The following is a 27,831-nucleotide window of genomic DNA, read 5'->3' on the forward strand; positions in this document are numbered from 1 at the left end:
TGTGGAAAACGTACTGAACTTTATCATTGCCAATTGTTTTCCCGAAAGACGCTCGCAAGTTGCGAACAAGAATTTGGTGCAAAACACGTCTTTGTATTATCATGAGCAATTAATATTTCAAATCTTCTTATGGAGAACAGCTGATAACGACAGCTTGTGACAAGAAGGAGTTACGTTCTTTTCGATCAATACCGACGATTTGGTTTATATATTGCAGTACCTAATTGACCCGATTTCTACACATTCATTCTCTTCTGCCTCGCTCCTGTATGTAAATGAAACGGTTGCTTTGGTAGATAGCTGGTTGGATTAAGTTACATGTAGCTATACGTAAACTTAGAAAGCAAAGTAAGTCAGTGTCGATTTAAAGTCAACACATATTTCAGAGCAAAGAGAGCATTGAACTTGTGAAAAGAATGATCTGTGATCCAAAGATAAAGTCCAAAGAAGACATGGGAAAATTAAAAGCTGGCGCAACTTTAGAGAGTGTAATAGAAGGAAAATTGTAAGTTGGAATAAGCTTGTTTTAGGATGCCGGCCTGCTATAATTTTTAAGGACTAAGCAGAATGTTGGTTTTCTTCGATAGGCGTGTGTCTTCAGCTTGCCACGCAAACTGACGACACGTGCTTTACAAAGAAAACCGATGTTACTAAGAGTATTACATAGTCTACTCTCGAGTTTAAAGAAATGATTTTTTGAATTAATAAAATACTAAAAAGTATCAATCGTCCAAATGAAGATAGCCTTAAAATCTCACTGCGTAATCCTATGATAAAATTAAAATATAAGAGGAAGATTTAAGGCAGGAATTCAACAATAACATAATGCTCCTTTCCTCTGTTACAAAAGATTGCTCGTGCAAATATTTATGCAATAATTCCATTAATAAAGATGAATTTGTCTAGTATATCTATCTTTTTTTAAGTCTTAGAATTGAAGAAACCCCACTTTATTTGATGTAAGGCAGGTACCTATAACCCTTGTTAACTGAATGTATCGAGGTACAATTTATTAAGTACACCGGTCATAAAAAGAAAACCATAAAACCATGTTTGGAACGTCACTGCGCATGTCTTCTCCAGAAAAGCCAATGACATACCTGGAATGATTGACCCTCTAATGAGCCTCGTTTCGGAGTTTTCGAAGTCAGCCGGATCTCGATTCGGGAAGGAGATTTACAAAATCATCAGGAATAGACTGTTTAATAAAATGGACAATGACTCCTATGTAAGCTTTTAACTCTGTAATATTTAAACTATTTAGCATAGAATATTTCATTCATTTAACAATTAATTAAGCCTATTACATCGTAAATCTCGTATTTTTCCAAAATGAAAGAATATTAATTTTAATCCACTTTATCTTACACTCGCATCTTTATAATCATCAATAACATGATGTCATATAAATATATAAGCATTCCAATTATCTACAAACATGTTCTGTCCATTGATTCACATATGGCCAATAAATAACTAGAGGCTAGAAAAGTGTAAATTCTGAAATAACAAGCAAATTCGTTGAATTGATAATTGTGTTTATTCATGGGTGCAGAACTAAAAGAAAACGTGTATGTGAAGCGTGCCTTTTCCTAATTATGTTTTGAACTCATTTGTAGCTGTGATGATTTTGCAGCAGAAAATAAAATGCAGATAACGTTGAAAGTTTGTAACAAGAAAAGCACTTGCTTGTTAGGAGCTTTTTCTTCTATAGAAATCGTATAATGGTTTCTACGATAAAGCATGGAAAAGGTACAACATACATACATAACAAAGGGCAATAACTCTGAACTAAGAAAAAAGCGGGTTGTGGTTCTTGCGCATTGTATTTCTCCTAATTGAGATCTTTACACCCATGACGATTTATATAGAAATATTAAACAGTTTCCAAGATATAGTTAAAGTTATAACATAACAAATAACAAAGGGCAAAAAATCTAAATTAAGAAAGAGAAGGGTTATGGGTCTTTCACATTGTTCTTCTCCGTATTAAGGTCTATTAGCCCATAAAGTTTCATAATGAAATCTTATATAGTTTCTGAGATATTGCCTTGAATAGTTTGTGACAGAAGGACAGGAAACAAATAACAAAGGACACTTACTCTTAACTAAAAAAGATAAGAGTTGTGGTTCTTGTACATTTCACTTCTTCTCATTGAGATATATTAACCCTTGAGGTACATGTTGAAATCTTATATTGTTTCTGAGATATAGCCCTGAAAAGTAACATTAAAACAACGAAGGGCAATAACTCTTAATAAAGGAAGAGAAGATTTGTGGATCTTGTGCAATGCACTTCTCCTCATTAAGATTTAAACACCAATGTAGTTTTTAAGCTAAGATCTTTCATAGTTTCTGAGTTATAGCCCTGAGAAACTTGTGACAGACGGACGGACGGACAACGCCTAAACTGTATCGCTTTGCCAACGGCGGGGAATAAAAAGTGAAATAGCCCCTATAATTAATGCCAAACTGTTTTTTTCTGTAATAAAAACATGTTTATTCCGATTGAACTTTTGTTTTCAGGTTCCTAATGTCAAGGTCTATGAATCATGTCTGGGAATGGTGCTAAACGTTTTACCGCATCCGAATGTTACAGAGCCAATGGCGGACATGATCAACGCTGTATTTGCATATTGCCTTATGAAATTTCCAGACATGTGAGTAATCTTCTTTTATTTCGTTAAAATCTGAAAAAGGGATTATCAGAAAGTCAGTCTTTTTACATCTTTGTATTTTATCTCTCAAAAAATATTTGTTAATGTGTTTGCATAATAATCGCATAAACATGTACGCATCGGTGGAATCAGTATTTTGTGATCAAGAAACTCTTCTATTTTGAAGGTTAAATAAGAAACACTTGCAACAATAATGACAGCTAGTTTTGAGCAATTTCTGGTTAATCAACATCCTCTATGTTAGGTGTGTTAAGGTTTCATTTGTTGCTTTAAAAAACAAACATTTTAATTGGCGTATAATTTTTGACAGAAGTTTTGAAAAAAATGTTCCAATCTAGCTTTTGCTACTCGTTTTGCCTATATCAGACTATATGTCCATGATCAAAACCAGCTAAATGCGCATTCGAAAGCAAACGCAACAGTGCCGATCCAATCCATGTCTTCCAGGGAGTCGTTTGATATCTTATAGGTTACCACTCGGTCATAGAGGACCACAACGTGTTCATATCTAAGGGGGGTAACATGACACCCTTAAGTTGTTCTGTTCAAAATGGAAAGCACTAACAAACTGAACAAATATTACATGCTAAATCACATTTAGCTCATGAAACTATTTAGATGTTTGGGAAAAGGTAGTTTCGCAGGAAAGATTTCGTATTGTACACGATACTTTTAACATATTTCCAAAATAGGATTATTCTCATAATCAACATGCTTTCATGCTAGTGTCGCGATAAAGTTGCAAGTATGTTAATGAGTTGGACTACCATTTCCAGGACCCAGCCTTTGGCAAAGAAATTTGTAACCGCCATGATCGAACTGCTTAAATCAGGAAACCAAATACTGGTTAAAGTAACTGTGGGAATATTAAGGGATGACGTTATGCTAGAACGACTCAAATGGAAGGTAAGTGACGAGGACTACTTACATGTACTCGAGTGCATGATTGTTCAGAAAGAATGAAACTGCAGCTTGTTTCAAGCTGTATTAACGTTTAGGGGAAACCTGAAGGGTAGCGTCTTGGCTAACTTGCGTAAGGTCCAGATGTTTAATCAAGTACAGGTCGCAATTAAATTTTGTGACGTCTTTCTGCATCTTTAATTGACCAGACATCGCAAAATGACTAAAATACCATAAATACTATGTCAATTTTTATATAAATAGATTAAGAAAACGAGAAAAAGAATACAAAGTTGTGAAAACCCCCATTGATTATCTATGTTTCCACTTGTGTTTGCTGTGGCAAGGTTGTCTTCTACAGTGAGAGGAGTTGTTATTGCAGTAGTGCATCCGATTAAGTTCCACTTTGGTTCTTATTCTAAATATTATTTGAAGATCGACAATTGTAATTTTGTAGGCACCGTATTATCTGCAGAATACAGGTCAACTCGGCCCAAAACGCTTTCGGACTAATCTTTTTTGGCCGAAAAACCTTTTCGGCCTTGTCCCGTTTGGGCTGTCCTTTTCGGCCTTTTTTAGTTAGCACCTTATTAACGCTATGAAAAATCGTTTAATGCAAATGTATACAGTTTTAAAATAAAGCAAACGAATAAATTTAACACATATATTTCAGTTGTTTTAATAACGGCATATGTCTGTTTGTATTATATGCATATAGATACAGAGACCAAACATCTTATCCTGTTGTTAAACCATTACCATACAATAACCATATTTTACCAGTTCGTTGAAGACGATTCTTGAAATCGTAATGATAAAAGGAGAAATTGTTTAATGTCTCCCTTTATCACATTGGTGCCTGCCATATCAACTACATAACTTCGAATACTTTTTCTGAAATAATCATAATTGAAATATCTAACAATTTTATTACCACTCATCAAAATTATATTAATATTTAACAACTAATTACAATCGGTAATTGAATTGGTTATTTATTTTATTCATTGTTAGATTGAGTTATACACATGTAATTTTCTTAAATAAAGCAGTCATGTCTATAACGCATATTTCACACCTCAAGGACACACTATGATAATAAACACCGACACGAGATGGAAATTAGGGGGTCAACGCGGCCCTCTTATTGTGCCGAAAAGGCCAGGCCGAAAAGTACCAGACCGAAATGGATTTAGGCGGAGTTGACGTTTTCTCGAATCCACATATTTTTTCTAACAAAAAGACGAAACTTTAGCTTGTCTGAAAATAAAAATAAGAGAATCTTCTTTCTTATCTTTTGTGAAAAGAGTTTAATCGAGGAGGTGAGGATGATGCTGGGAATTGTGGGAAAGAAGCCAATTAAGGAGATGCAAAAGGATGAACGTGACAAGCTGGACACTATAATCAAAGGATACACGGATTTCTGCGAGTATTTTCTAATAGCGCTGCGGTAATATTTCGTTGCATGCTAAATATGTTAATTCCCAATTTTATCAACACAATATATCACGTATGATATATTATCATAACACAGTAATCACTATGGTGCTTACTTTTACGTACATGATAAATGAAAACATAAAATGTACCTGATAATTTATCAATTTATAGTTCACCAAATAAAGTTTAATATACAGGCATTGCGATATCTTAAAAGAGATTGTGTTTATTTTGTCAAGTAAGTGATATAAAAAATATACGCTGAAAACTGCTCATTACTTTAATCTCAAATTAATTGAGTGCCCGAACTTTGTGATATTAATCAAAACATATTTTCTAGTAATCGGTATGTTGCAATGATTACTGATAAAGACCATTCCAAAATGTATGATAAGACCGCCGCCATTTTGTCAGTCACGTGACTCTCCGCCATTACACTTCTGCGATTCCAAAAGCCAAAGACGTAGAGAATACCCGCTTCACCGATGTCGGTTAAATAAATTACCTAATGAATTATTTTCAGGCGACTATCACATTTTTTGTTGTTAAAATGATTGTTTGAAGTTAAGATTGATTGTTACAAAGAAAATGTTTAAAATGCTTTCGTGTATATGTTTTGTGTGTGTGTGTAAACAAGTGGTAACCATCAGTCGCTCATATTATGTCTTTGATTAGGCTTTTTTACTTTTAACTTTTTACAAACAATTCACGCATGTATTGTTGTGTTTATTTAAGTAGCCGCAACCTCAAACATATTATATTTTAATTAATACTTATTAAAGATTCTCGCGCAATTAATTACTTCTAATTGTTTGTAATTGGTCTCAATTGGTTAAAACTCTATCTTCTAAAATCATAACATATTATATTAAGTATGCTATTTTTTCCATTATTTTTCTTGTTCTTACTGAAATCAGAGATAAACAAAATGTTGTTATGATTTAAATTACATTTTGTGAGCTGGAATTATGTCACGTAAAAAACCCCGAACATTTTATCATGGGAGAGTGATATTGATCTTGACAATCTTTTAGGTGATTATACGGAAGATGAAGAGAATGTGAATATATCTAGTTGGATAGATTTTCATCTTTGGAATCATTTAACAGCTATAAAACTAAAAATCCTAAAAAAGTTATTTTATAGGTCTTTGCATTAACGCAAAACATATGGATAACGACACTTGTTTAGTAAATTAATCGAAAAGAAACTTCGAAAAAAATTATTTATACATTTATTTACATCTTTAAAAAAACGCGTCATTAGTATCAAAGTAAAGATCATCTGAAGACTGAAAGGCCGACAATTCGACACAACAAAGAGCTCTATGCATAAGCCGTATTATAATTTGCAGAAAAGCTTCAATAAATTACAAAAGTAATTCTTCTAATTATAAAAATATAATTATCAATGGCATGAGTACGCTAGTGTTTTTATGATGTCGTTCGTGCAATGCCGTAACATTAAATCTTCATACGGAATTACGTAGTTTTAATTAATCGATACCCGCTAAATACGTTACCCGTTTTTACGTAAATTTTATCATTATAAAATACTTTTTTTTTCATAAATGAAACGGGCTAGTATTTTTACGGTGTACAATTTCTGATATTCTATATTGGACATAACTTTTAATTTGTACAATATGTAGGCCTAACATATCTAATGTACGCAACTGTTAAGTATGTCGGAAGTAAATTATTCAACCAGATGACTGCTTAATACTACCAGAAAGAGGAGACATGGTGGCATCATAAATTGTGTTTTATGACCAGACTGTCATCTGCCACCCAGTGTGGTTTATGCCACCATGTTGTTAGTTAAGTCTGGACAATATCTGATCAAAACGAGATAATCGGATTATGCAGAACAAAGGGGCAATTAAACACTGGAATGCAAAAGCTTACACGATTTTAAGATTGATACAACTAATCAAATGAAAATATTGCATTTAATTGAATTAAATGTTTTTTTAATGTGTCAACGTGTAAGTTTTCCTAGACAAATACCACGGGCTCTAGATGACAATATACGTTGAGAGACAAATACCTAAAAACGCATGTTTTTCAAACATTTCTGTCGTAACACTAGCTTAACATCTCCCTTATTAGAAAAACTTTATTTCATGCAATTTGCATGACAAACAAAAAGTTTTACAAAAAGAACCAAGGCCATGTTATGACGGCCTTAGAATTTACAAAAGAAATTCATCCGTTGAATAATCGGTGCTCTCTTATATTTGTTACCGGTTGTTAGGCAGCAGTGTAATGGCGGACGCGGAGAGTATTCAGGGGAGATAATTAGGTAATGACTAAATTCTGGAACGGTCTATTGATAAACGAACAAACATTTTGTCATTAAAAAGTACAAATCTTCAGCTTGTAACAGGCTGCATGAATCGGAGAAAATATACGACATTTCGCCTCTTATTATTTTAGGAAGTCTAAGGTGGTTGAACAAGTACAGAAAGAGCTTATTGAAGCAATATTTGACTGCATTGAACTAGAGAGCCCAGCAAAAGCCGACATGGCTTATGCATTACAAGATAATCTCCGCCTATCGGTGAGTATGTTGTTGTTTTTCTCCAAAAAGCACGTAACTAAATTGTCACGAAATGAAGGTACGTGTTTTTGCAAGAAAGCCGGTTTGTTAATTATTTGTATCCATGTCTCGTGGACTAAAGTTTGTAATGTAGACGAAAATATACATTTTGGGGCACACGTATTAAACATTTAAGAAAAAAATAAAAAACTTACAAACTGTTCAAGCAGCTTATATGATTTACTTTGTTCTAAATAAGTGCTTTAAGCTTCAATTTTGTAATTGAATCTTGGTACCTCAATTATCACATAAAGTTTGCTGTTTTTCGACAATTTCGTCTTTAAGAGAATGCAATTTTAGCTTGAAATAGCTGAACGTGTCTCTTTTGAAATTAAACAGACACTTGTTTATTCCAATTTTCATTTTCATCGGTTATTGCAAAATTTTAAACATCTTATCGTCACCTTAGCGCAAAACAGTGATAAGTGACATTTTTTTCAAAAATGACTCTTTTGCATAAAATGATCTAAAATCATGTCATACATGTCCTAAATAAATATCAGAATGTTATTCCAGTTTAATTAGTACTTTTTAAGAAAATGTCAGACTGTATTATTTGCACACATAATTCTGTTCGGTGCAGTAAGTAAATAAGTGCACTTTTCTACTTACTGCACCAATGTTCTTTTCATGTAAACTGCTATGCATTGTGCAAGAAAGTCACAAGTGCACTTGTTCACTTATTGCACCAAAATAAGATTGATTTCCAGCAAAGTTATTTGGTGTAATATAGTGATAAGTGTAATATATCAAGGCCAAATGATGATATCAGAGCTAGAAACTATGCATTGAATCCCAGTTGAAGGGACATTAAAACATAGAGAAATTTTGAAAAATTAAAAACAAAAGAAATTGAACCATAAACTTAATTAAAATCAACTTGAACACCAAACTGTACATAAAATAATAACGGGGTCACCTAGAAATATCCAATTTTCATAATATTTGTATAATCATTGACACACTGATATTCTAATGTCAGGTACGTTATATTCATTTGAACACACCAATACATTTAAATCAACTCGCACAGATTCAATTATTATTTATCATTATACGTGGTTATTTGTGCTAAACAGATTCCTGACTGTTATTTCTTTTTTTGTTAATCATTTGAATTTTTGTCATCATTTTTAAAAAATTACTTAACACGTTGTAAAAAGGGGTGTTTGTTAAATCATGCTGTTCATTTAAAGGATTATATAATTGACATTTGAACAACGTTGGTTTTAAAATCAAATTCAAACATACATTACAAGGAAAAAATAATATCTCAGCCAAAATCAAGTATGTTAACAACCTTTGGATTATTAACGTACCTGACCATCAAACGTACATGCGTATAATTCAAAGAATCTTTATAAGCATGCCTAGTTCATTTCATTGATACACATGTTTTATACAAAAATGATAAAAATCTAACGGCTTAACTTGAAAAATCTTTAAATAAACATGTGCATGGAAAAACATAGAATTAAATAAGTCCAACAGATAAAGCGTCGTATCGACGCGAAATGATATTTTGGGAAACTACGAGGATTGCTTATATAGCTATAAAATACATCCGCTCAAAACATGAGCGTGGATGGTCGAGTGGTATAGGCGGGAGGCTTTTCACTCCAGGAATCCAGGAGTCAGTGGTTTGAGCCCTGTTGAGGTTTACTTTTTTTCCTTTTTTTAAATTGTATTCTTGTTTTTTTTTACAGGAGATTTTTAGTTCAAATGTTTAAATGTATCAATATAAAGCATTTAAAGCATTTAATGACAAGCTTCAATACATGCCAAAATCTGTTGGACGGCCCCTTTAACATGCTTGACAAGTCAATTTTGTTCCTATAGACAACATGCAATTACAACTAAGTCAACTACGTTTACATTTTCAAATAACAAACATTATGATTAAAACGTTCACATTTAATAAACACAACCATTTATGAGTTTTACAGTAGTTAATATACGTACTTCTTAGAACTATTTTCGAGTCCATCCCTGCGAAACGTTTTAGAAATGTTCTATAATATTTCTAGATTTGTACTGGAACAAATGACTAGAAGTGTTCTGGTATCATCCTTAAAATGGTCTAGAATCATCTAGAACAGTTGTTGAACGTTAAATGATAATAATTTGTAGAACAAATAGTTCTAAAACAGTTGTAAAGGTATGTTCTAGAACAATTCTTGAACCATTGTTCTAGAACTATTCCAGAATTGTTCTTGTATAAATTGCCAGAACTGTTTTAGAATAATTGTTCTAGAAATTATTCTCATTTAACGTTCAACAACTGTTCCTTAATAATTTTAGAACATTTTCAGTATGGTTACAGAACAGTTCCAGTCGGTGTCCTAGAACTGTGCAAGGACATTTTCAGAACTGTTCTAGAATTTTTGTTCCAGACTAAGCTGAAGCAAACCTTGGAACTGTTCTAAAACATAGTTCCAAGTGAACTATTCATCAGGATTAACCTAATTACCTTACATTATTAAATAAAGTTTATATAAGAAAATATATAAACTTTATTTAGCTACAACAATATACTTCAAATAGTTACAGAATGATAAAAAAGCATAATATTGTTGACATCAATATTATGTATAACAATAAGTATAATAAATATATGAAAGAACATATGAAAGACCAGGAGGTCATGGGTTCGATCCCCACCGTGGGAGCGTTCTTTAGATTTCCCCCATAGACACCAAGTAATGGTTTTAGGCCCAGGAAACGGACTCGAGAGCGTTTATATAAGCCTAAGACTTTCGATGCAATCGAGCTAAAATAAATAGGTTTACCCTAAAGAACATTTTAAAGGGAGGAAATTCCCTAACTAGAGGGAGATAATTTGTAGAACAATTGTATAGCAATTCTAGACCTTCATGTTCTAGACCTGTTCTATATGTGTTCTTATTCCCCATAAGAACTTTTGTAGAACTTACTGGTTCTTAAAGAGTTCTAAATGTGTTCTAGAACTACATTTTAGAACATTTTTAGAAATTTCTTGAACTAATTTTGTCCTTGAAATGTTCTAAAAATGTTCTTGACTATTATTAGAACAGTTTCAGAACTAAGCCATGTTCCACAAATGTTCTGGAATTATTCTAGAAAACTGTTCTAGAACAATTCCAGAACATACATTATAGAACGCGAATATGGAACATTCTAGAACTGTTCTTGATGTTCTAGAACAGTTCCAGAACCGTTCCAAATTCTAGAACAAATTTTCGCAGGGGCACGTACCTGACACTTTTTGTCAAAACAATACAATTTCACAAAACAAACTACATTAACAGCCTTTTGCTTTTGCTACAAGCAATTGGCTATTGAAAGTGGTGTCAAAAAACATGTAATGGGCATCTTCAAGTTTAAACTGCCTTTTGCTTTTGCTGCAAGCAGTTGGCTCTTGGATTTCACGTACAAATTGTTCGAATTCAACATCTTGTACGCCATCTCTTAACGGCCACTTAAACAAATCTCCTTTCCCTTGAGTTTCCTCCATGAATAAAACTGTCGCCACCTGTTTATCATCATCAACCTTGAGAAGTTTCCCTGGGTAGACAATATCATCCAAATTTACAAGATAGTATGCGTCTTCAGTGCTTCAGACGCGCAGTATTTTGTCAAAAGTGCAATTTCAAGTGCGCTTGCGTCACTGGAATGCTTCCTGTTGCTGCTGCTGCATGTTCATTTATATATTTTGAATAATTGTTAGAATATATTATTCCCATTATTATTTAACCATTCAATGTCTACAATGAGGAATAAATTAATAACAATGTAATAAGAGATTCATTTCCGGTAATAATCATAATTTAACGTAAAACAAGAATAAAAAAAATAAAAATGTAAAGGGCAGGGGGAGGGGGGCCCCTAGGGAGGGCAGGGCGGAGGTTCGGAGGGGCAGGGCGGGGCACCCTTCAATTTAGACCTAGCTGGAGCACTAGCCTTTGACTGGTTTGATCAATGGGGATTCATTTTTATCTGAGACTTTGGGCAACACATTTTCATCTGCGATATGTGAAGAGCCATTTCTGTCTGCGCAAATTTCAGATATGTTTAGCTTCTGTACTTTTTTCTGTTTTCATCGACATTTCCTTCATTATCTATCAACTTCCGTTTAAGTGAACATTCTCGTAGGCTGGCTTCGTTATTTTCATTGTGTTTTTCTGGTACAGTGTCTATTTTCCAGTGTCCACAGTAGTCGCCTTTTGAACAGGCTTCACAATAATATGAGACCTTGGCGGTATATAACTGATTGTGTGCAGCAAATAATGCATGCAGCTTTATGGTTCCCGAAACAGAATTCGGGTTTTTCATCTTGAGTTCTTTTTCTGTGGTTTCATACTCAGTTCCAATATAAAACATACTCGATGCTTTCATGTCAGGGACTAGTTTTTTTCAAGATCGTGACCACCACTGTTGAATTATGGTTTGTGACATCAGAAACAAAAATCAAATTCTTGTGTTTCAGCTCTTCTTCTTCTTTACAGTAAGCAACTACCGGGTGCAGTGTAACTCCTGTGCTGTTTCAATAAGCGCTTTGAAATTCGTCGGCGTTGCTGCATGTGAAATTTTCTGCAAAATCCATATGGATCAATATTTCATTTCTTGGCAAGTTGGCTTTTAGATTTCTTATGGCAGTATATTGCGTCTTCACCCTAGGAACATGCTGTAAGAAATATCGGAACTGCAGTTGTGAATGTTTGTTTATACTCTTCTTTTGTGTTCTTGGATTTAACTTATTTCATTTTCTTCTTCCCCTCTTCTCCTCAAACTCGACTTCTGTGTCATCCTGTATTTTATTGGTTAGCATATCTGTCATGTCCTGTTCAGATACTTTCTTGCTAACCGTTTTTGGGTTTGGTGAAATATCAATTCCTACAGAGAGAAAGCTTTTAAATTTCATAGCAAAATTTTTATGTTTGCTGCATGAACATGTATTTCAGGTTATCAGCTTTGTCAAAAGTATATAGTCTGGATGCAGGCAACAAAAAAAAGATTTTGATACCTTGGTATTTGGGTTTTCAGCAGAGAACTCTTGTCGCTCCATGAAGTTGATCACCTCCATTTTGATTCTTTCTCTTTCCAGGAAATTTCTTCTCTTTGGAATAGCCATCAATGCCTTTGCAGTGGCCCGTCTTAGTACTTTTCTCTAAATCCCTGTTTCTTTACTTAGCATGGAAATACATTTGTACTTCTTAAGGATATTGCCGCTTATAATATTTGCAATTGCCTTGCCTGAAAGGACTTTCAGGCCTGGTTACAAGCAGACCATTCCTCAGGCTAAATATAACAGTCTAGTGATGCATTCTACAAAGATTTGCCCTGTGATTGATAACCAAATTGTAACTGTTGTTTTTCCTCTTAGCTACAATAATGATCAAATTTATGCTGAATACTTTTTCCTGTAGTGTTTTGTAAGAAATCATGGTATTGTGCAACGAAATTTAAGAAGAAACCTTGAACTTTTATCTACTTTAAGTTAAAAAGTGCAACACAATTTTCCAGTTTTATTAAAAGTGTATGTGGGCTTATCAGTAGCCTTTTTATATATCAATACTTATATACTGGAAGTACGACAGTAAAATTCAAGATGATAGTACTGTCAACTTCAGCCAAGGTGAAGCCATGAAATTGTTATGATTCATCAATATAGAAGAAAAAGCCATGTAGTAAAGGATGTCTTGTTTGTCTTATTGGTTAAACTTTTTGTCATTCAAATTTGACAAATTGTATTTAACTCACATTAAATAATATTGGCCGAAGTATACTGTATCAATGTATGGTGATGTTGTCATACTCCTCAATTTGTGCCTGTTCCAATGAAATTATTTGTCTGAAGTGTACAAATTAAATTTCGATGCTTGTTGTTACAAATATAATTATGTTAAATGAAATACCAGTGTCATATTATTGTTAAAGTTGATTAATAAATTATCAAACAAAGCATGTGTTTTTTTCATTGATATGCAAGATGTTTCTTTAAAAATGAAAAAATATTCATTTCATCTTAAAAAGATTCATAATGCTATGCATGGCAGAACCCCAGTGCTCATAATTTTGCTTCCTACATCAAAATTGGTGTAAACATTATTTTGTTTCCAATATCCTTAAACATTTTATTCTTAATTTTACTAGAAATTCAGTTAATTGTTTAATTTTAAACCATAATAACTTACCTTATTCAGTTATTGCACAAAGAATGTCCAGTGCAATATAATAATAAGTGCACTTGTTACAGTATTGCACTAAAATATTTCAGTGTCAAATGAAGTTATCTGCAAAATCATCAAATATAATATTACTTGGTAGCAATATACTGAAATACATTTTATCTAATATATTTTAGTTAAAAAAATGGATAAAAATGTTAACAGTGTTAAAATCAAAGCTCAATCTTTTATAACAATCAGTTTTTTACTCTCCTGTAAAATTTTGAAATATGGACTTATCACTGTTTTACACTAAGGTGACGTTATGAAAATGAACATATATGGATATTGATGTGGAAATACATACATAAGTAAAATATTATAAACAAGTAGAAAATCGGTAGATTTATTTTCAATTGTAATATATTTATATTTCAGAAGCCTGACAGAGATCTTATTATCTTCATTCTGACTCGCTGTAAAGCTGACCTGGACAACAAAGAGTTGAAATGGACGATTCACTCTAGCAAAAGTATATCTAATACTCTACAGGCTGTGATCACGGCCTATAATGGGTTGAGTATACTTTTATACCTTCAGATTATTCATTTACTCCATATACGAGTATACTTTTATACCCTCATAGATAAGCCATTTACTGCATATACCAGTATACTTTTATAGCTTCATAGATTAGCCATTTACTGCATATACGAGTATACTTTTACACATTCATAGATTAGCACTTTAATGCATATACCAGTATACTCGTACCCGTATACAGTCAGTTTGTATTAAACGACCGTCTACAAGAGCTTCTCAAAGTGTTATATAAGGCAGATGACAGCTTACTACAGGGTGCTCGTCATGTCGAAAGCTCCGGTAGGAGCTTTCTGCATGACTTACATCATGCGTTTAGTTGTAACTGGTTTAGCAAACATTTATGTTTTGCTTAAGAGTGGTCGCTTAAAACAAGATCGACTGTTCTGGCTTTCACACACCTTTTGCAGAGGACAAAGGAAGCATTATGACAAAAGAAGAAATTGCTTGCCACGAACAGTTTCTCCTACTGTCATTATGGTTTCTACTCGAATTCATTATGACAATGCAATGTGGTTTTATTTTAATGAGTTGTCTGATGATTCTTGTAATTTAGACTATTTTCATATCAGGTTTTTGGTTAAATAAAAGGTAAGTACATGTATATACTTTGTATGTTATCCTTGGTTTGCAAGTAGCAGAAGCAATATTTCGGAATACTAATATTTTGATGTGTTGTAACATTTAAATGGCTTATTCGGGAAAACGTTTAAAAATAATTTATATATTTTCCGAAACTGTTAAAGACTTTTTTGTTGTCTATGTGTTCCAATTATATTTTTGTTGTTTCCTGGTTGTTGTTGCAGTTACAAAGGTTGAACGTGAAACACAAAGCATCATAATTGGATAATGATTGTTGATATAACTATATGAAAATGTTTGATAGGTATATCTCTTCTTCGTTACAGAAATGGCAAAATGGTTACCCCAGAACAACACAAGCTATTCGCGGGGATATTTAATATTTGCATGGAAGGGGACTCAACAGTGGAACATTTTATTGACTACGATGAATGCCATACAGTTTATATGACGATTTAGCGGGACAACCTCGCAAACTATTTTGAATTGGTAAGCACATTTACACATGGACGTACATAGTAATTAGACTCTTTCCCGAATAAAAGGACGCCTATGCAGCAGACGACATTTGAACGCACTGAGCTTACAAGGGGAAATTCAGATTTTTGTCTCCGTGTAATGAACAAAATGACCCATTGAATCAAATGATCAACTTAAATTGATGGAATATTCAGTATTTTATATAGTACTTAAACACTCTTATTTGTTTGCTCTCCTATTTTGTTGTCTTCTGATGCAGATTTCTGGGTAAGCGGTACAAGTGCAGGGTTTTTATAATGTCCACACCCATATCATAAAGCAACTTGTAAATCGGTTTCTTCATTTGCCTATTAATAAATTAGAATTCAGATTTATTGATGGGACTATATTCGCCATTGTCAAGCATCGAATATGTATAGACAATGGACATAACATATCATATAAGGTTCCTTAAAAAGTATGTGTGTTTTTTTTCAAGAAAATTTCCAAAATAAAACGATTCCTAAAAACATGTTGATAGATGGATTTCCTTATAAACTGTCCATTGATTTTAGCACCTAGAGACGAGTACCCAAGACTGTTTCATTGATGTAATACCGGGTTTGCTCAAGTGGGCCAGGATTTCAGTGGAGGAGGATTGTGAACAAGTCAAAGATACCAGTTTCCGCATCCTCGATTACTGTTCTATTAAGGCGGTGAAAGGCATGGACAAATATCTCAAAGATCTAATGGACCTCATGTTTCTGAGTGAAGAATATCAATATCTGTCTCGTAAGCAGTTGTGTTTACTTGTTCATGTTAACACTCTAAACATTTAACACTTTACCAAACAATCCAAGGTTTTACGTGTCTGTTACAGTGCGACTTTGAAATAATTGTGGAGGGAGGAACATTGTTCTTAACGACAAATTCCTTTTTACACGCAATGATTTATTTCATATCAAGAAAATACCTTCAACACACATCTTATTTGTCGTATGCCTATCCTTTCAATTTGGGATGGTATAACATTTGCTAAATCGACTAATATAAAAAACAAAATTGAGAACCTATTTAAGGAATAACACAGGGTATTTTTATCGTGAAGGTTTGTTAAGCCTTGATTGTAAGTAACACAACTTAAAAATTATTGATTATGAAAGATTACATTTACATGTTAAGTTTTATTTTCCACATTGTAATACGCTTACTTCTTCTAAAGACACAAGAAATCAGTCGGAGCTAACTCTGAAAAGTTCAATTAAAAATTTAAACTTTATGTTTAAAGTTGTTATTTCTTAGAAGAAGGCCACCTTTTCTCATATCATGAGCAAGTTTTATTTCGTCGCAATGTTTCAGGAAAGCACGTTTTTACTGTTTTGCAGCATTGATAATGAAGCTGTACCCAGACAACCCAAATGATGTCCATGCAAGTCTCCCGAATCTGTTTGACAAGTACCCGATGCTTAAGGACAACGACCAAATGATGGTTATGGACCTGTTGGTGACTGTTTCGACCACGCATCCAGATGTAACATGGGACATAGCACGACACATCTATTTCTAAGAAAAAAAAACTAATAATGTGTTATACAAATAACTATTTAAATAAAAAAATTAAATTGGGACAAATGCATACGTAATTATTTAAATGTCATATTTTGTAGACAGAACACCAAACACAATGTCAATCTTTTTGCGTTAAAACATATGTATGTTAGTTTGGTCTGTGAGTTATTATATTTGTTAAAAAAGACAGCTACACTTCTTCTTATACAATTGTTAGATAAATAGACTTATTTGAAAACAAAGGTTGCTTCAAATCGATAGTTTAAATAAATGACATGGACAAAGTGAAATTATAACGTCGGTTTTACGTTGACCGCAAGTTACATATTTGCTTGGTCCATGGATATTTTTTTTTTATTCAGGCATTTACAGATCAGCAGATAAAGAGTTTGGTTGATTGGCACCTTGATGCTTCTGAGGAGTCGGACAGATATCTACTAATGATATTTCGTAATATATCAATGAAACGACCCAGAAAATTGGTTCCCCACTTAAGGTCATTTTTAAAACCACAAAAAAGGGGCCATGTAAGACACTGGTTTCTCAATGAGAAACTGTACATCATTGGAAATGTCGGCGTTTGTGACAAGGTAAGTCGGGTGTAGTGTATTAACCTTGTTGGGTCTAGATAAGGGGGAGTAAAATGGTCTTTACTAGTAAATATCCCCCATAGTATTCCTTTCATTCATATATTACCTTAATCGAAACAATCGTCTCATCGACATAGGGTTGTGATAAAAAGAAATTAAGTGAGCGGTGGATATACCCCACTTATCTAGGTCTTTTTTCAGTGCATTTGCAATGGATCATTTACAACAGAACAGTCTAAGTTTGAACGCCCATTTCAAGGGCTGCACCAGATCTAAGACGTTACTGTTCTCTACAACGTTTTTCAAAGATAAAGAGGTTTATTTTATCACTAAGTAATATTTTTTCTCATGAATTAATGTATATATCTTAATCAATTTCAATCTAGTTACTGACGACCCATTTAGATTTAGTGCAAAAAGAGTTCAGAAACGTACACGGATGTTTTTATATTTTAAAAAGTGTTAGGTCTTCAGATGTGTCATATTATGTATATATGAAGTGAAAAGCAAATTTCTTTCAAATCTAAATGGAAGTTCGATGTAGTTCAAATATGAAACCAGATAAACTAAATTAAACATTTGGGGTTCTTCACAATACTTAACATACTTTTGTTTTATTTTGTATTACATCGTTATCACCCAAATCAGTCATGTTGTGGTGATAATTGTATAGCTGCCTAAAGTATCATTTGAAACACTTACCATTACCAATAGCTCTACATTGAGATGCTGATTCATAAATTATGTTTGAATACTTGTTTAATTCTTTGTGAAGGGATCAAGGGATCAAACAATTTCAAATGAATAAAGCAACCATTGCGAATCTTGGAATACAACTCAATTTATCGTCATTATCGTCGGTTCCTTCAAACTTGTTGCTTCAGCTAATGGCAAGCAGACGATCCATCTGTCTGGAAATGTTCAAAGCATTTGTACTATCTCTAATCAGCCCGTTAGTCTTACGATCAAAACTTGCAATTCGTCGGGCTCAATTGAAAAGGACGTAAGTGCAGCTTAAACACGATGCATTTACGTCCTTTTCGATCGAGACCGACGATTTGTAAGTGTCAAACGCTAATGCTTATTAGTCCCCTACCGGTGAAACCGGAGAGGGATTTATGGTTTGCGCTCAGTGTGTCTTTCAGTCTGTCGTGTGTCAGTGTGTCACACATTTGTGCATTCTGCGATAACCTTAAAAGTTCTTCATATTTTTTTTATGAAACTTGAAACATGGACAGATGGCAATATGGAGATTATTTATTATTATTATATGGTCATTTTATTTTGTTCCTACGTAAAGAATTATGGTTGCTATGGCAACAAATAGACTAAAATAGCTACCGGTAGGGGCTTTTATTGCTTGGCAATAGTCTTGTTTAACATGTATTTTCATTTCTAGACTCTTGCAGAAGAATCAATGGACTTTATGGTTTCCAGTTTCGGATTTCACGACCCGGGTATTGTAGAGGTCATAACTTCAATGATTGCGACGCTTATGAAAGCCAGCAAGCAATATATGCACAAGTATAGGAAACACGTTGAAAAGCTCGAGAAAAATGGAACAACACCCTATATTAAAAATGGAGCCAGGCACATACTCAACATACTGGACGGCAAAGTGTAAGTTCCTTTTATGGGTGTGGGAATAATTAGTTAAAGGGAGGTTATTAAACTTAGTTTTCTGACGTTAAAAACACTCATCATAGGAAACAAAACTACTATGAAATACATATTTCACAACATTTAAGATCTTAAAGTACGTACATTTTTGTATATATCCGAAAAGTTGCTTATTTGCATCATTAAATATCCTAATAGTTTATGTTAGATATTCGTCGATTTTGTCATCTCTGTCATTTGTGTATGCAGTTGTATTTTGTTTAATGTATTGTATCTGTATTGTATTTTGTTTGACATATTCCGTTGTATATATTATATAAATATTATAAAGGCCAAAGGCAATTGTGTTGCCGACATGCCAGCGAGAAATGAAATATTAATAAAATTTATAAATTTGCCATCGTGAGTGAGAAGCTGTCATAAAAGCCTTTGCAAAAGATTTATTCGGAGTGTATTTCTTAAATGTAATAGCATCCTTATACTGTAACCTATGTGGGTCGCTTAATTTAGGAAAACTACTTATAACACATTTTGTTGTGATCTGTTTACTTATTAAAGATTATATTATGCCATTAAATATAGATATAAATAACATGTCTATAATGTAAACAGTATGCTTGTCAATTCTTATTAAAGCTGGGAAAGGTAAATATTGTCTTTTAAGATACGTAATCAAGCAAAGAACAATTAGATAGAAGTTCTATTTATATGGTGTCAGACTTAAAGTTTTGCTCAGCATTGTAAGAAAATACCTGTTTGTTCAATGCTTGTCCATTGCTAGATTTCATACACCTTTTGAAATGAATCGGATTTACAATATGTCAAAACAAAATCGGCTTTACAATATGTCAAAACAAAATCGGCTTTACAATATGCCAAAACAAAATCGGCTTTACAATATGTCAAAACAAAATCGGCTTTACAATATGCCAAAACAAAATCGGCTTTACAATATGTCAAAACAAAATCGGCTTTACAATATGTCAAAACAAAATAACTAATTGCTTCGTATAACTCTTATTTAATAAGTTTCCAATATATTGATGTCTCATGTACTTAAGGTTCTTACACAGTTTTCAACAGTAACAGTCAGATGAAACAGAACCAAGAAACTTAGCCATGCATCTTGGTATTTCCTTCACCCAGACAACATAAAATAATTTCTAAGCCTATGACTTCTTTCCCACTTTAACAATTGTTATCAAAGATAAGAGATGGTTGCTTTCATTAAAGCGGGTATATACGATTTTGTCAAATATTTATGAATTTATATAAACTGTGTAAAAAACTTATTATATATATATTTCAATATAAATTAAAATAAAAGTTTAGAAGAACATGCGTCGAAAAATGCGAAATAAGCCAGATATTTAATTCTGAAATTGAAAACGGCTGTACAGCCGAATTCGCCAGCATGTATACCATACATGTACGATGTGCATCTAAACTTACGAGGGGTGTTCCAGAAGTTCGTGGATTTTCGATATAACTTTCATTTGGTAACATAAATGGACAAACAAATAGCATGTTAAGAATATTTCGTCCTTTCCAAATCTACTCTCCAAATATCATGGAAATACATAAAACAATAAATATATATCAGAGATTTAAACATGTGCACAATGAGCACACCGACGCACGTGTAACGTTTCTGTTCAACGTCAATGACGTTATGAAGTTAACAACTGTCAAATCTTTTCCACATAATCACCTCCAACGCGAATGGACTTTATGTGTCGGGAAATCCACTTGTCAAAAGTGTCTCAATACCAGTCAGCGTCAAAAGACGACACGATTCGCTTTGCCGCAATTGTAAGTTCCTGTTTACTTGCAAAGCGAAGTACCGCGCAACTGTGATTTAACTTCCGGGAAGACGCGGTAGTCCATAGGGGCCAAATCCGGGCTGTAAGGAGGACTTAGGCGCTGTAACGTGAAATTTGGCGTAAATTCTGTTTATCAACGACATTTAAACCACATTTAAATTCGCGTAACGCTCATACTTATAATAAAATACACGCGTGCGCCGCATGCCGTTACTGAGGTCTCTATGGCAACGCGTTTCAAACGCGCTTTATGGAATTCATGCATTTTTAGCATATATATTAAGTCCGTGATAATTGGTTTGTATAATATGTAAATTTCATTGACTTTTACAAGCAAACTAATAAGTTATAGCGAAAATCCACGAACTTCTGGAACACCCCTCGTAGTTTAACGGTTTATAATACAAAGACGAATACTTCGGTTATTGTAGGAAAATATGTACGTCACTATCGGCTCGGGGCGCTAATTTGTCTTTGCTGCATTTTATGAAATTCGGCTTTAATGTATAATTTTTCTTGCCTATTTTGTTTTATTGTAACATATTTTATCAATATATTACAATATAAACACATATAACAAATCGTATATACCCGCTTTAACAACTTAAAAAGTATTGGTAAAGCCAGGATACAAAACAAGGTGATATGATGATTCGGAAACGTATTCAGTTCAAGTTTCTTGAACTTAACTAAAATTATCATACTAATCCGATTTAAAGTAAGATTTATCCAATTATAGAATTGAAGAGGTGTTTGATGACGTCCAAGAAACCAAGGAAACGGTTAACGTGATTGACAAGAAAGTTAATGCTACAATAGGTACAGTTATAACAATCGGCGAAAAAGTCGTTGAACACGATAAAGATATATCCAAACTGCAAACAGAAGTTGATACTCTGGATGAAAGAGTTGACGATGTGGAGGATGACCTTGGTGAGACAAAAGTAAAGGTCGAAGCAATCGATAATAAGGTAACTATATTTACATTTCTTTAACAATATCAACTGCATAGCGATACAGTTACATTAATGAAAAGATAAACGCTTGTAACGAACATTAAAACATGTTATGTAATGCATCACATTGCGTCAGTATTTTAGCATATAGAGACATTAGTTTATTTATATCCACATATGCGAACAACAATGGCATGACCATGGCACGTAAATGTTAATGGTAGACCGAATTTAAGTGATATAAGCTGCCTAGGAATGGGTGCAGCTTGCAGACAACCCTACAAGTGCAAAAGCTGTTGCATAAAACTTTGTCGCTTAAAGACAAAATGTCCTTATTTTTTGCGATTTTACAAAGGACAACAATACCGTGTACAAAATGGGATGCACTAATACTTACTAAGATTTCAATGTTTTTTTAGACTATGACAAATGCACCTAAGTGGTCACGAGACCTGACAAAGCTAATGAACCCGACTAGTAGCGCAGATTGGCGTTTACTTGCGCAGAGACTGCAGTACAACAATGATGATATCAGGGGCTGGGCGCAACAGAATGATCCGTGTATGGCCGTCCTCAGCGAATGGTATGCAACTCATAAAACAAGCGAAGCAACCAAGGCAATTCTAAAGATTCTGGAGGACATGAACAGAATGGACGCTGTTGTTATTGTGGAGAATGCAATGAAAGGAAGTGGTATGTTTAATGTTTTACTATAATATTTTCATTCGATCTGCATGTGTCATGGTTTCTTAAATATAAAACATATTTCATTATGAGGACGTTCTGAGAGGTATCGCTTATGAAAAAAATTATCACAATGTTGGCAATAACTGAAATAGATTTACAATGAATAAATGCATTGTCATAGAACATCTGAGTCTGAAAGAATATTGACATGATCTTTAACATTATTTTCATAAACAAATTATGACAAGTGTCGAGAACAGTGGCCCAGAGACATGTCGTCTAGATCAAGACACGAAGATCGAAGCTGTTAAAGCCATCCTGATCAACCTTGGAATAATTCATAAATCCGCATTCGGCTCTACTTTAAGAGAGTTGAATCAAGATAGATTTATTCAAATGTTTGAAGGACATATTTAACAACATATATCTAAAGCTGTATTTGTTTAATTTATACAGAGGGTGTTGTGGAAGACGAAGAATTTGAATATGCCAGTCCGCCGCCAATATTCCTGAGCTATCAGTGGGGGATGCAAGAAGAGGTTAAACTACTAAAACAACATTTATTGATGGCTGGTTTTGAATGTTGGATGGACATTGGTCAAATGGGAGGAGGGGACAAATTGTTTAACAAAATCGATGACGGAATCAGAGCAGCCAAAGTGGTCATATCGTGCACGACAGAAAAATATGCACAATCGCCGAACTGCAACAGGGAGGTAGGTTTTCTTATCACACGTTGACAATGTTATTGAATGGTTTTCTTTCAATATTTGTGTTTTAAGTAGCCGTGTACATAAATTGAGACGGTATTCTTTGGTGCTTTGGTGCCGTCAAACTAGTTAATGCATGCAGTATGATTCAGACGAATTATTTCTGATAGAATTTGCAAGGATGGTAATATGCAAATGCAAAATCAAAAACCAGTTTGAATTGTATGCATGCCCCTTTATATAACATGTTTTTATTGACTACTTCATGTGCGTTTAGTGTAAATGTATAAAAGAAATACGTATTGTCAGAAATGTTGGAAAGATATGTAAATCCACTAATCGAACAGTATGTCATCATCTCGATGACGATCTCATGTGGACGATGGAATCTTTTTGATTCGTGAATAAAACCACGAATGTTTTCCTAATAGCAAGATTTTTGTTTCACGGATGTATAGATTATCTAAATGCTTTGACTTATAATTTATGTGTAGGTAAACTTGGCCGTAAACCTTGGTAAATCAATAATTCCTCTCTTGATGGAAAAGATGGACTGGCCCCCTAAAGGATCAATGGGGCCAATCTTCAGTGAATACCTGTTCATCAGGTTCTTCCAAAGAAATGGAGAGGAGACCAAAGAGTCGGATCAAAGATACTGGCCGTTGTCGAAGTTCAATGAGCTTTTGATGCAGATTCATCTGCACATTGTACCAGATGAAAGAATTGTTACAATAGGTATCCTTATTCACTCTATAACGGGTTTTGCAACATACAAATAGACAATTGTGTCAACAAAAGGTTTACTATGTCAATCTGTAATGGATTTTGCCACATGTCAAAATCTTAGAACGCCAAAGTAAAAACATTAATATAATGTGATTAACACCACACTCGTTGTGAAATCAAGATCAACACGTTAAAGAAAAAGGAGCTTATTATCATAAGCAACTGGAGGCAAAAGGAATATCCAGTCCACATTAAATATATTGTCTGCAGTAAGGTTTCAATAAATTTAAATAAGTGAATCAATTATGATTGAGACATATTCTGATTAATTAATGACGAAAAAAAATTACATTTTTGGACAGACTGTGTTAAAATAAAATATGCAATCCTTTCAGGCGGTGTCCAATATAAGACGTCCTGTTTTCAATGTCGCATAACTTAGCATGTGTCGCCGAAAGGATATATACTAGCAACTTGTGGGATGTCTAGTTTAAGACAAACTATTGAAATGAGATAAACTTAACTGAAAATACGTCAACAATTACATTCCTACAATATAACACTTTTTAATACTCGTCATAAGGATTGTTTTATATTTTCAGAGTACAAAAACTGGTGGAATCCAATAATGCAGGCGGTAGTTATTGATAAAAACAAAGGAAAAGGAAAACCAACTCAAGCAAAGTCTAGTGCAGAAACCAAAGTAACGTTGTACACCTTAAAAACATTTATCTTCTAATTTCGCTTAGTATTTAAAGCATAAGATGTCAAACAGTAATTTAATAATACCAATTCCACTTATTACATATCGAATGCCTTTTGACTGGTATAAATGGCCACTTGGTCATTCTGGCATCTTTCTACACTGATTGCCTGGGTTATTCAGTACTTTGGAAATAGGCTTATCTTACGTCAACCATTCTGTCTTTAGGGTGTTCTATGTTTTGGATACTTTGCAAAAAATATTTTCTAGATCTTCGTCACTTATTTCTAGCATGTATCAATATGGAGGTACATGCTTTAAAAAAAAGATATGTGTCAGTTTCGCCTATAATTATAATTGATGGAATGTGCTTCCTGAAGCTCTTAAATACTATTCTCCCACAATAAAATTAATTGTGTGTTGTTCTAGTCATGCATTATTTATTTAATTAAACATATACAGAATAAAATAGCAATACAACAACAATATATAACGCTATAATTATCTGATGTTTAACTGGTGGACAAGAATTCAGTTTGTTCGAGCGCTTTTATTTGACGTTATTGACACATATAGCCATCTTGACCACAAACGTGAATCGGCGACATTAAAACCTTGATCTCATTGACGCAAATCCTTTTGAAACTATATATCTTCTATGATGATAGCTTAGGTTTTAGCAAATAGACTAATCGTATAAATTTCTTCCATATTCAGACAAAAGATGCTTCAGACAAATCGCCGTTAGTATTCCTGTCCTACCAATGGGATCGACAGCCCCAGGTGTTGTTGCTGTATCAACGTTTGAGGTCACTCGGATACTCAGTATGGATGGATATTCACCAGATGGGAGGCGGCGACTCACTCTATGACAAAATAGACAGAGGTCTGAGAGGATGTAAGGTAATCGTGTCCTGTGTAACGCCGAAGTATTCACTGTCAGCCAACTGTAGGAGTGAGGTAAGCCTTGCAGACGCTCTCAAGAAGCCAATCATTCCATTGCTGCTGGAGGAAATGAAATGGCCTCCGGGTGGTCCAATGAGCATGGTTTTCACGGAACTGCTTTTTATCAACATGTATAAAGATCCGAATACACAGAAAACTTGGTCTGGTCCAAAATTTGACGAACTTATACAAAAACTTCAAGAACACATTCCAAGCCTAACGGCAGTCGTAAGCGTCACTACAGCAGATACAAAACCTTCAAACGGAAATGCACCAAACAAAACAGATCCGAAGGCAACCCAAGCGAATGCTCAACCGGACAAGGCAAAGCCAACTCAAAAAGGTTCGCATTCAGATTCTAAAAGCGGACAGTCAAAAGGCTTTACAAACAAGTGGGAAGACAAACTCGCATCGCCTAAACCAACAGAGAGTAGTCTAAAGGCAAACCCAACCAAACCGTTATCTGAAAAGTCACGAGAGAAGACAGACCAATCGAACGACGGTTCCACAGGCAATTCTAAATCACTGGAGGCACCGCATAAAGAAACAGAGACTAAACTAAAGGTAAATCCAACTGAATCGTCGCCTGAAAAGTCAAAAGATACGAGCCAATCGAAAGACAGTTCCACAGGCAAAGCTAAATCACTTGAGGCATCGCTTAAAGCAACAGAGAATAAGCCAAAGGCAAATCAAACCAATTCGTCGCCTATAATGTCGAAGGAGACTAGCCAATCGAAAAGTAGTTCACCAGGCAAATCTACATCACTTGAGAAATTGCCTAAAACAACAGAGAATACACCAAATGCGAATCCAACCAATCCATCGTCTGAAATGTCACAAGAGACAGGCCGATCTAAATCATGTGTGTTGCTTTAGAAAACGATATAATGACATTCTCCGCAGCAATGTAATTTCATTTAGATTGATACAGCTTCGTTTGATTTTGAAATGGTATGAAGCAACGCACTGGAAGAAAGACTTTAAAAAACATGTTAAACATGCTTTCTCTTAATTTTTTACTTGTATATGAATTATTCTTATGTATATATTTCCCTGTCATCTAATTTATTTTACATATATGTTTCGGATAGAAACAATATAAGTTATTAAAACACGATATCGATGCTGGGATCTAGTCTGGACAGACTAACATTTTCAAACTATAAATTGGCCCAGTCAAGCTCCAATCCATCACTATGTCCGATAGTGATCGCTTAGGATGAGGATAAGGAATCTTACTTTATTTCGTAGGCTTGTTTACAAAGGTCGTACTTTCAAAAAGGGACAAGTTCCTTTGAGGAAAGGAACCCTACTAGCCTAGCTATCGTTCCAATCCTATAAACTTTAAATGCGTGTAAAACACATTGTTGAATAAATATGTTTAAACCAACAAGGAACAAGCTGAAGATAAGCCATTTGGAAATTCGACGATTCATAATTTTGTTCACTTAAATCTTGATGTTTGCAGTTAAAGATTGGTAAATTTGTAAATGATATCAAATAATTTGTTGCGTGTGCTTGTTTATTCTGATTGATTTATACGTACTTGAGTGTGCGTGTGTTTGTGCTTACGTCAATAAAACTTATCCATTTAGTTGAGCTCATGTCTGCTGTAATAAATGGTTTATAATTCGTATTTGAGCTGAAAGATAAACTATCTTATTCGAGCCTTTATTTTATAGAGTTGTGATATGTCCAATAAAAGTTGAATTAATCTTCATGCCTTTTAAGTATGGACTGCTATATTTTCATGTGCATCTCATTGAGCGTCTCTGTGTGACTTCAAGTTTCACGTGACCAATGTCAGTGCAGTATCATCGATATAAAGCGAGATCGCAATACATTAATATAATTATCAATCGCATCTCAAGTATGAGTAAAAGCTAATACTTCAGGTTAGGTTATAAACAAACAGTTAATCACCCAGGAGCTAAAACTTTAAGCTTGTATATGACTTGGTATGATAAAGAATCTCTGCATGCCTTAATTCTTTATAACAGAGGCGGTTCACCTGTTCACCTATTAATACCCCGGTATATTGTATTTGCATTCGTGTATGTCTATAAACCAGTATACATGTTATTTCAATGTTGTTT

At 33.9% G+C, this 27,831-nt stretch overlaps 2 protein-coding genes across 2 annotated transcripts in view; both read left to right on the top strand.

Moving 5' to 3' along the window:
- Positions 1 to 16,123, top strand: part of LOC127875397 (uncharacterized) — a 29,634-nt gene extending 13,511 nt beyond the window's left edge. Inside the window, exons 10-18 of the mRNA XM_052420451.1 lie at positions 387 to 505; positions 1,084 to 1,228; positions 2,527 to 2,660; positions 3,455 to 3,584; positions 4,886 to 5,028; positions 7,457 to 7,580; positions 14,204 to 14,340; positions 15,274 to 15,436; positions 15,982 to 16,123. Coding sequence (XP_052276411.1) covers positions 387 to 505; positions 1,084 to 1,228; positions 2,527 to 2,660; positions 3,455 to 3,584; positions 4,886 to 5,028; positions 7,457 to 7,580; positions 14,204 to 14,340; positions 15,274 to 15,406 — 1,065 coding nt within the window. The 3' untranslated portion in view covers positions 15,407 to 15,436; positions 15,982 to 16,123. The remainder of the gene's footprint in view (positions 1 to 386; positions 506 to 1,083; positions 1,229 to 2,526; positions 2,661 to 3,454; positions 3,585 to 4,885; positions 5,029 to 7,456; positions 7,581 to 14,203; positions 14,341 to 15,273; positions 15,437 to 15,981) is intronic.
- LOC127872418 (uncharacterized) lies at positions 15,453 to 27,426 on the top strand. The gene is made up of 11 exons (XM_052415749.1): positions 15,453 to 15,458; positions 15,982 to 16,198; positions 16,792 to 16,937; positions 17,338 to 17,565; positions 18,965 to 19,185; positions 21,748 to 21,979; positions 22,384 to 22,657; positions 23,108 to 23,367; positions 23,856 to 24,096; positions 24,690 to 24,790; positions 25,508 to 27,426. The coding sequence occupies exons 1-11, from the start codon at positions 15,453 to 15,455 to the stop codon at positions 26,609 to 26,611; spliced, it is 3,030 nt and encodes a 1,009-aa protein (XP_052271709.1). The 3' UTR covers positions 26,612 to 27,426.
- Positions 27,427 to 27,831: the final 405 nt, after the last annotated feature.

This window comes from Dreissena polymorpha, chromosome 3 (genome assembly GCF_020536995.1).
Source record: "Dreissena polymorpha isolate Duluth1 chromosome 3, UMN_Dpol_1.0, whole genome shotgun sequence".
In the NCBI taxonomy this organism is placed as follows: domain Eukaryota; kingdom Metazoa; phylum Mollusca; class Bivalvia; order Myida; family Dreissenidae; genus Dreissena; species Dreissena polymorpha.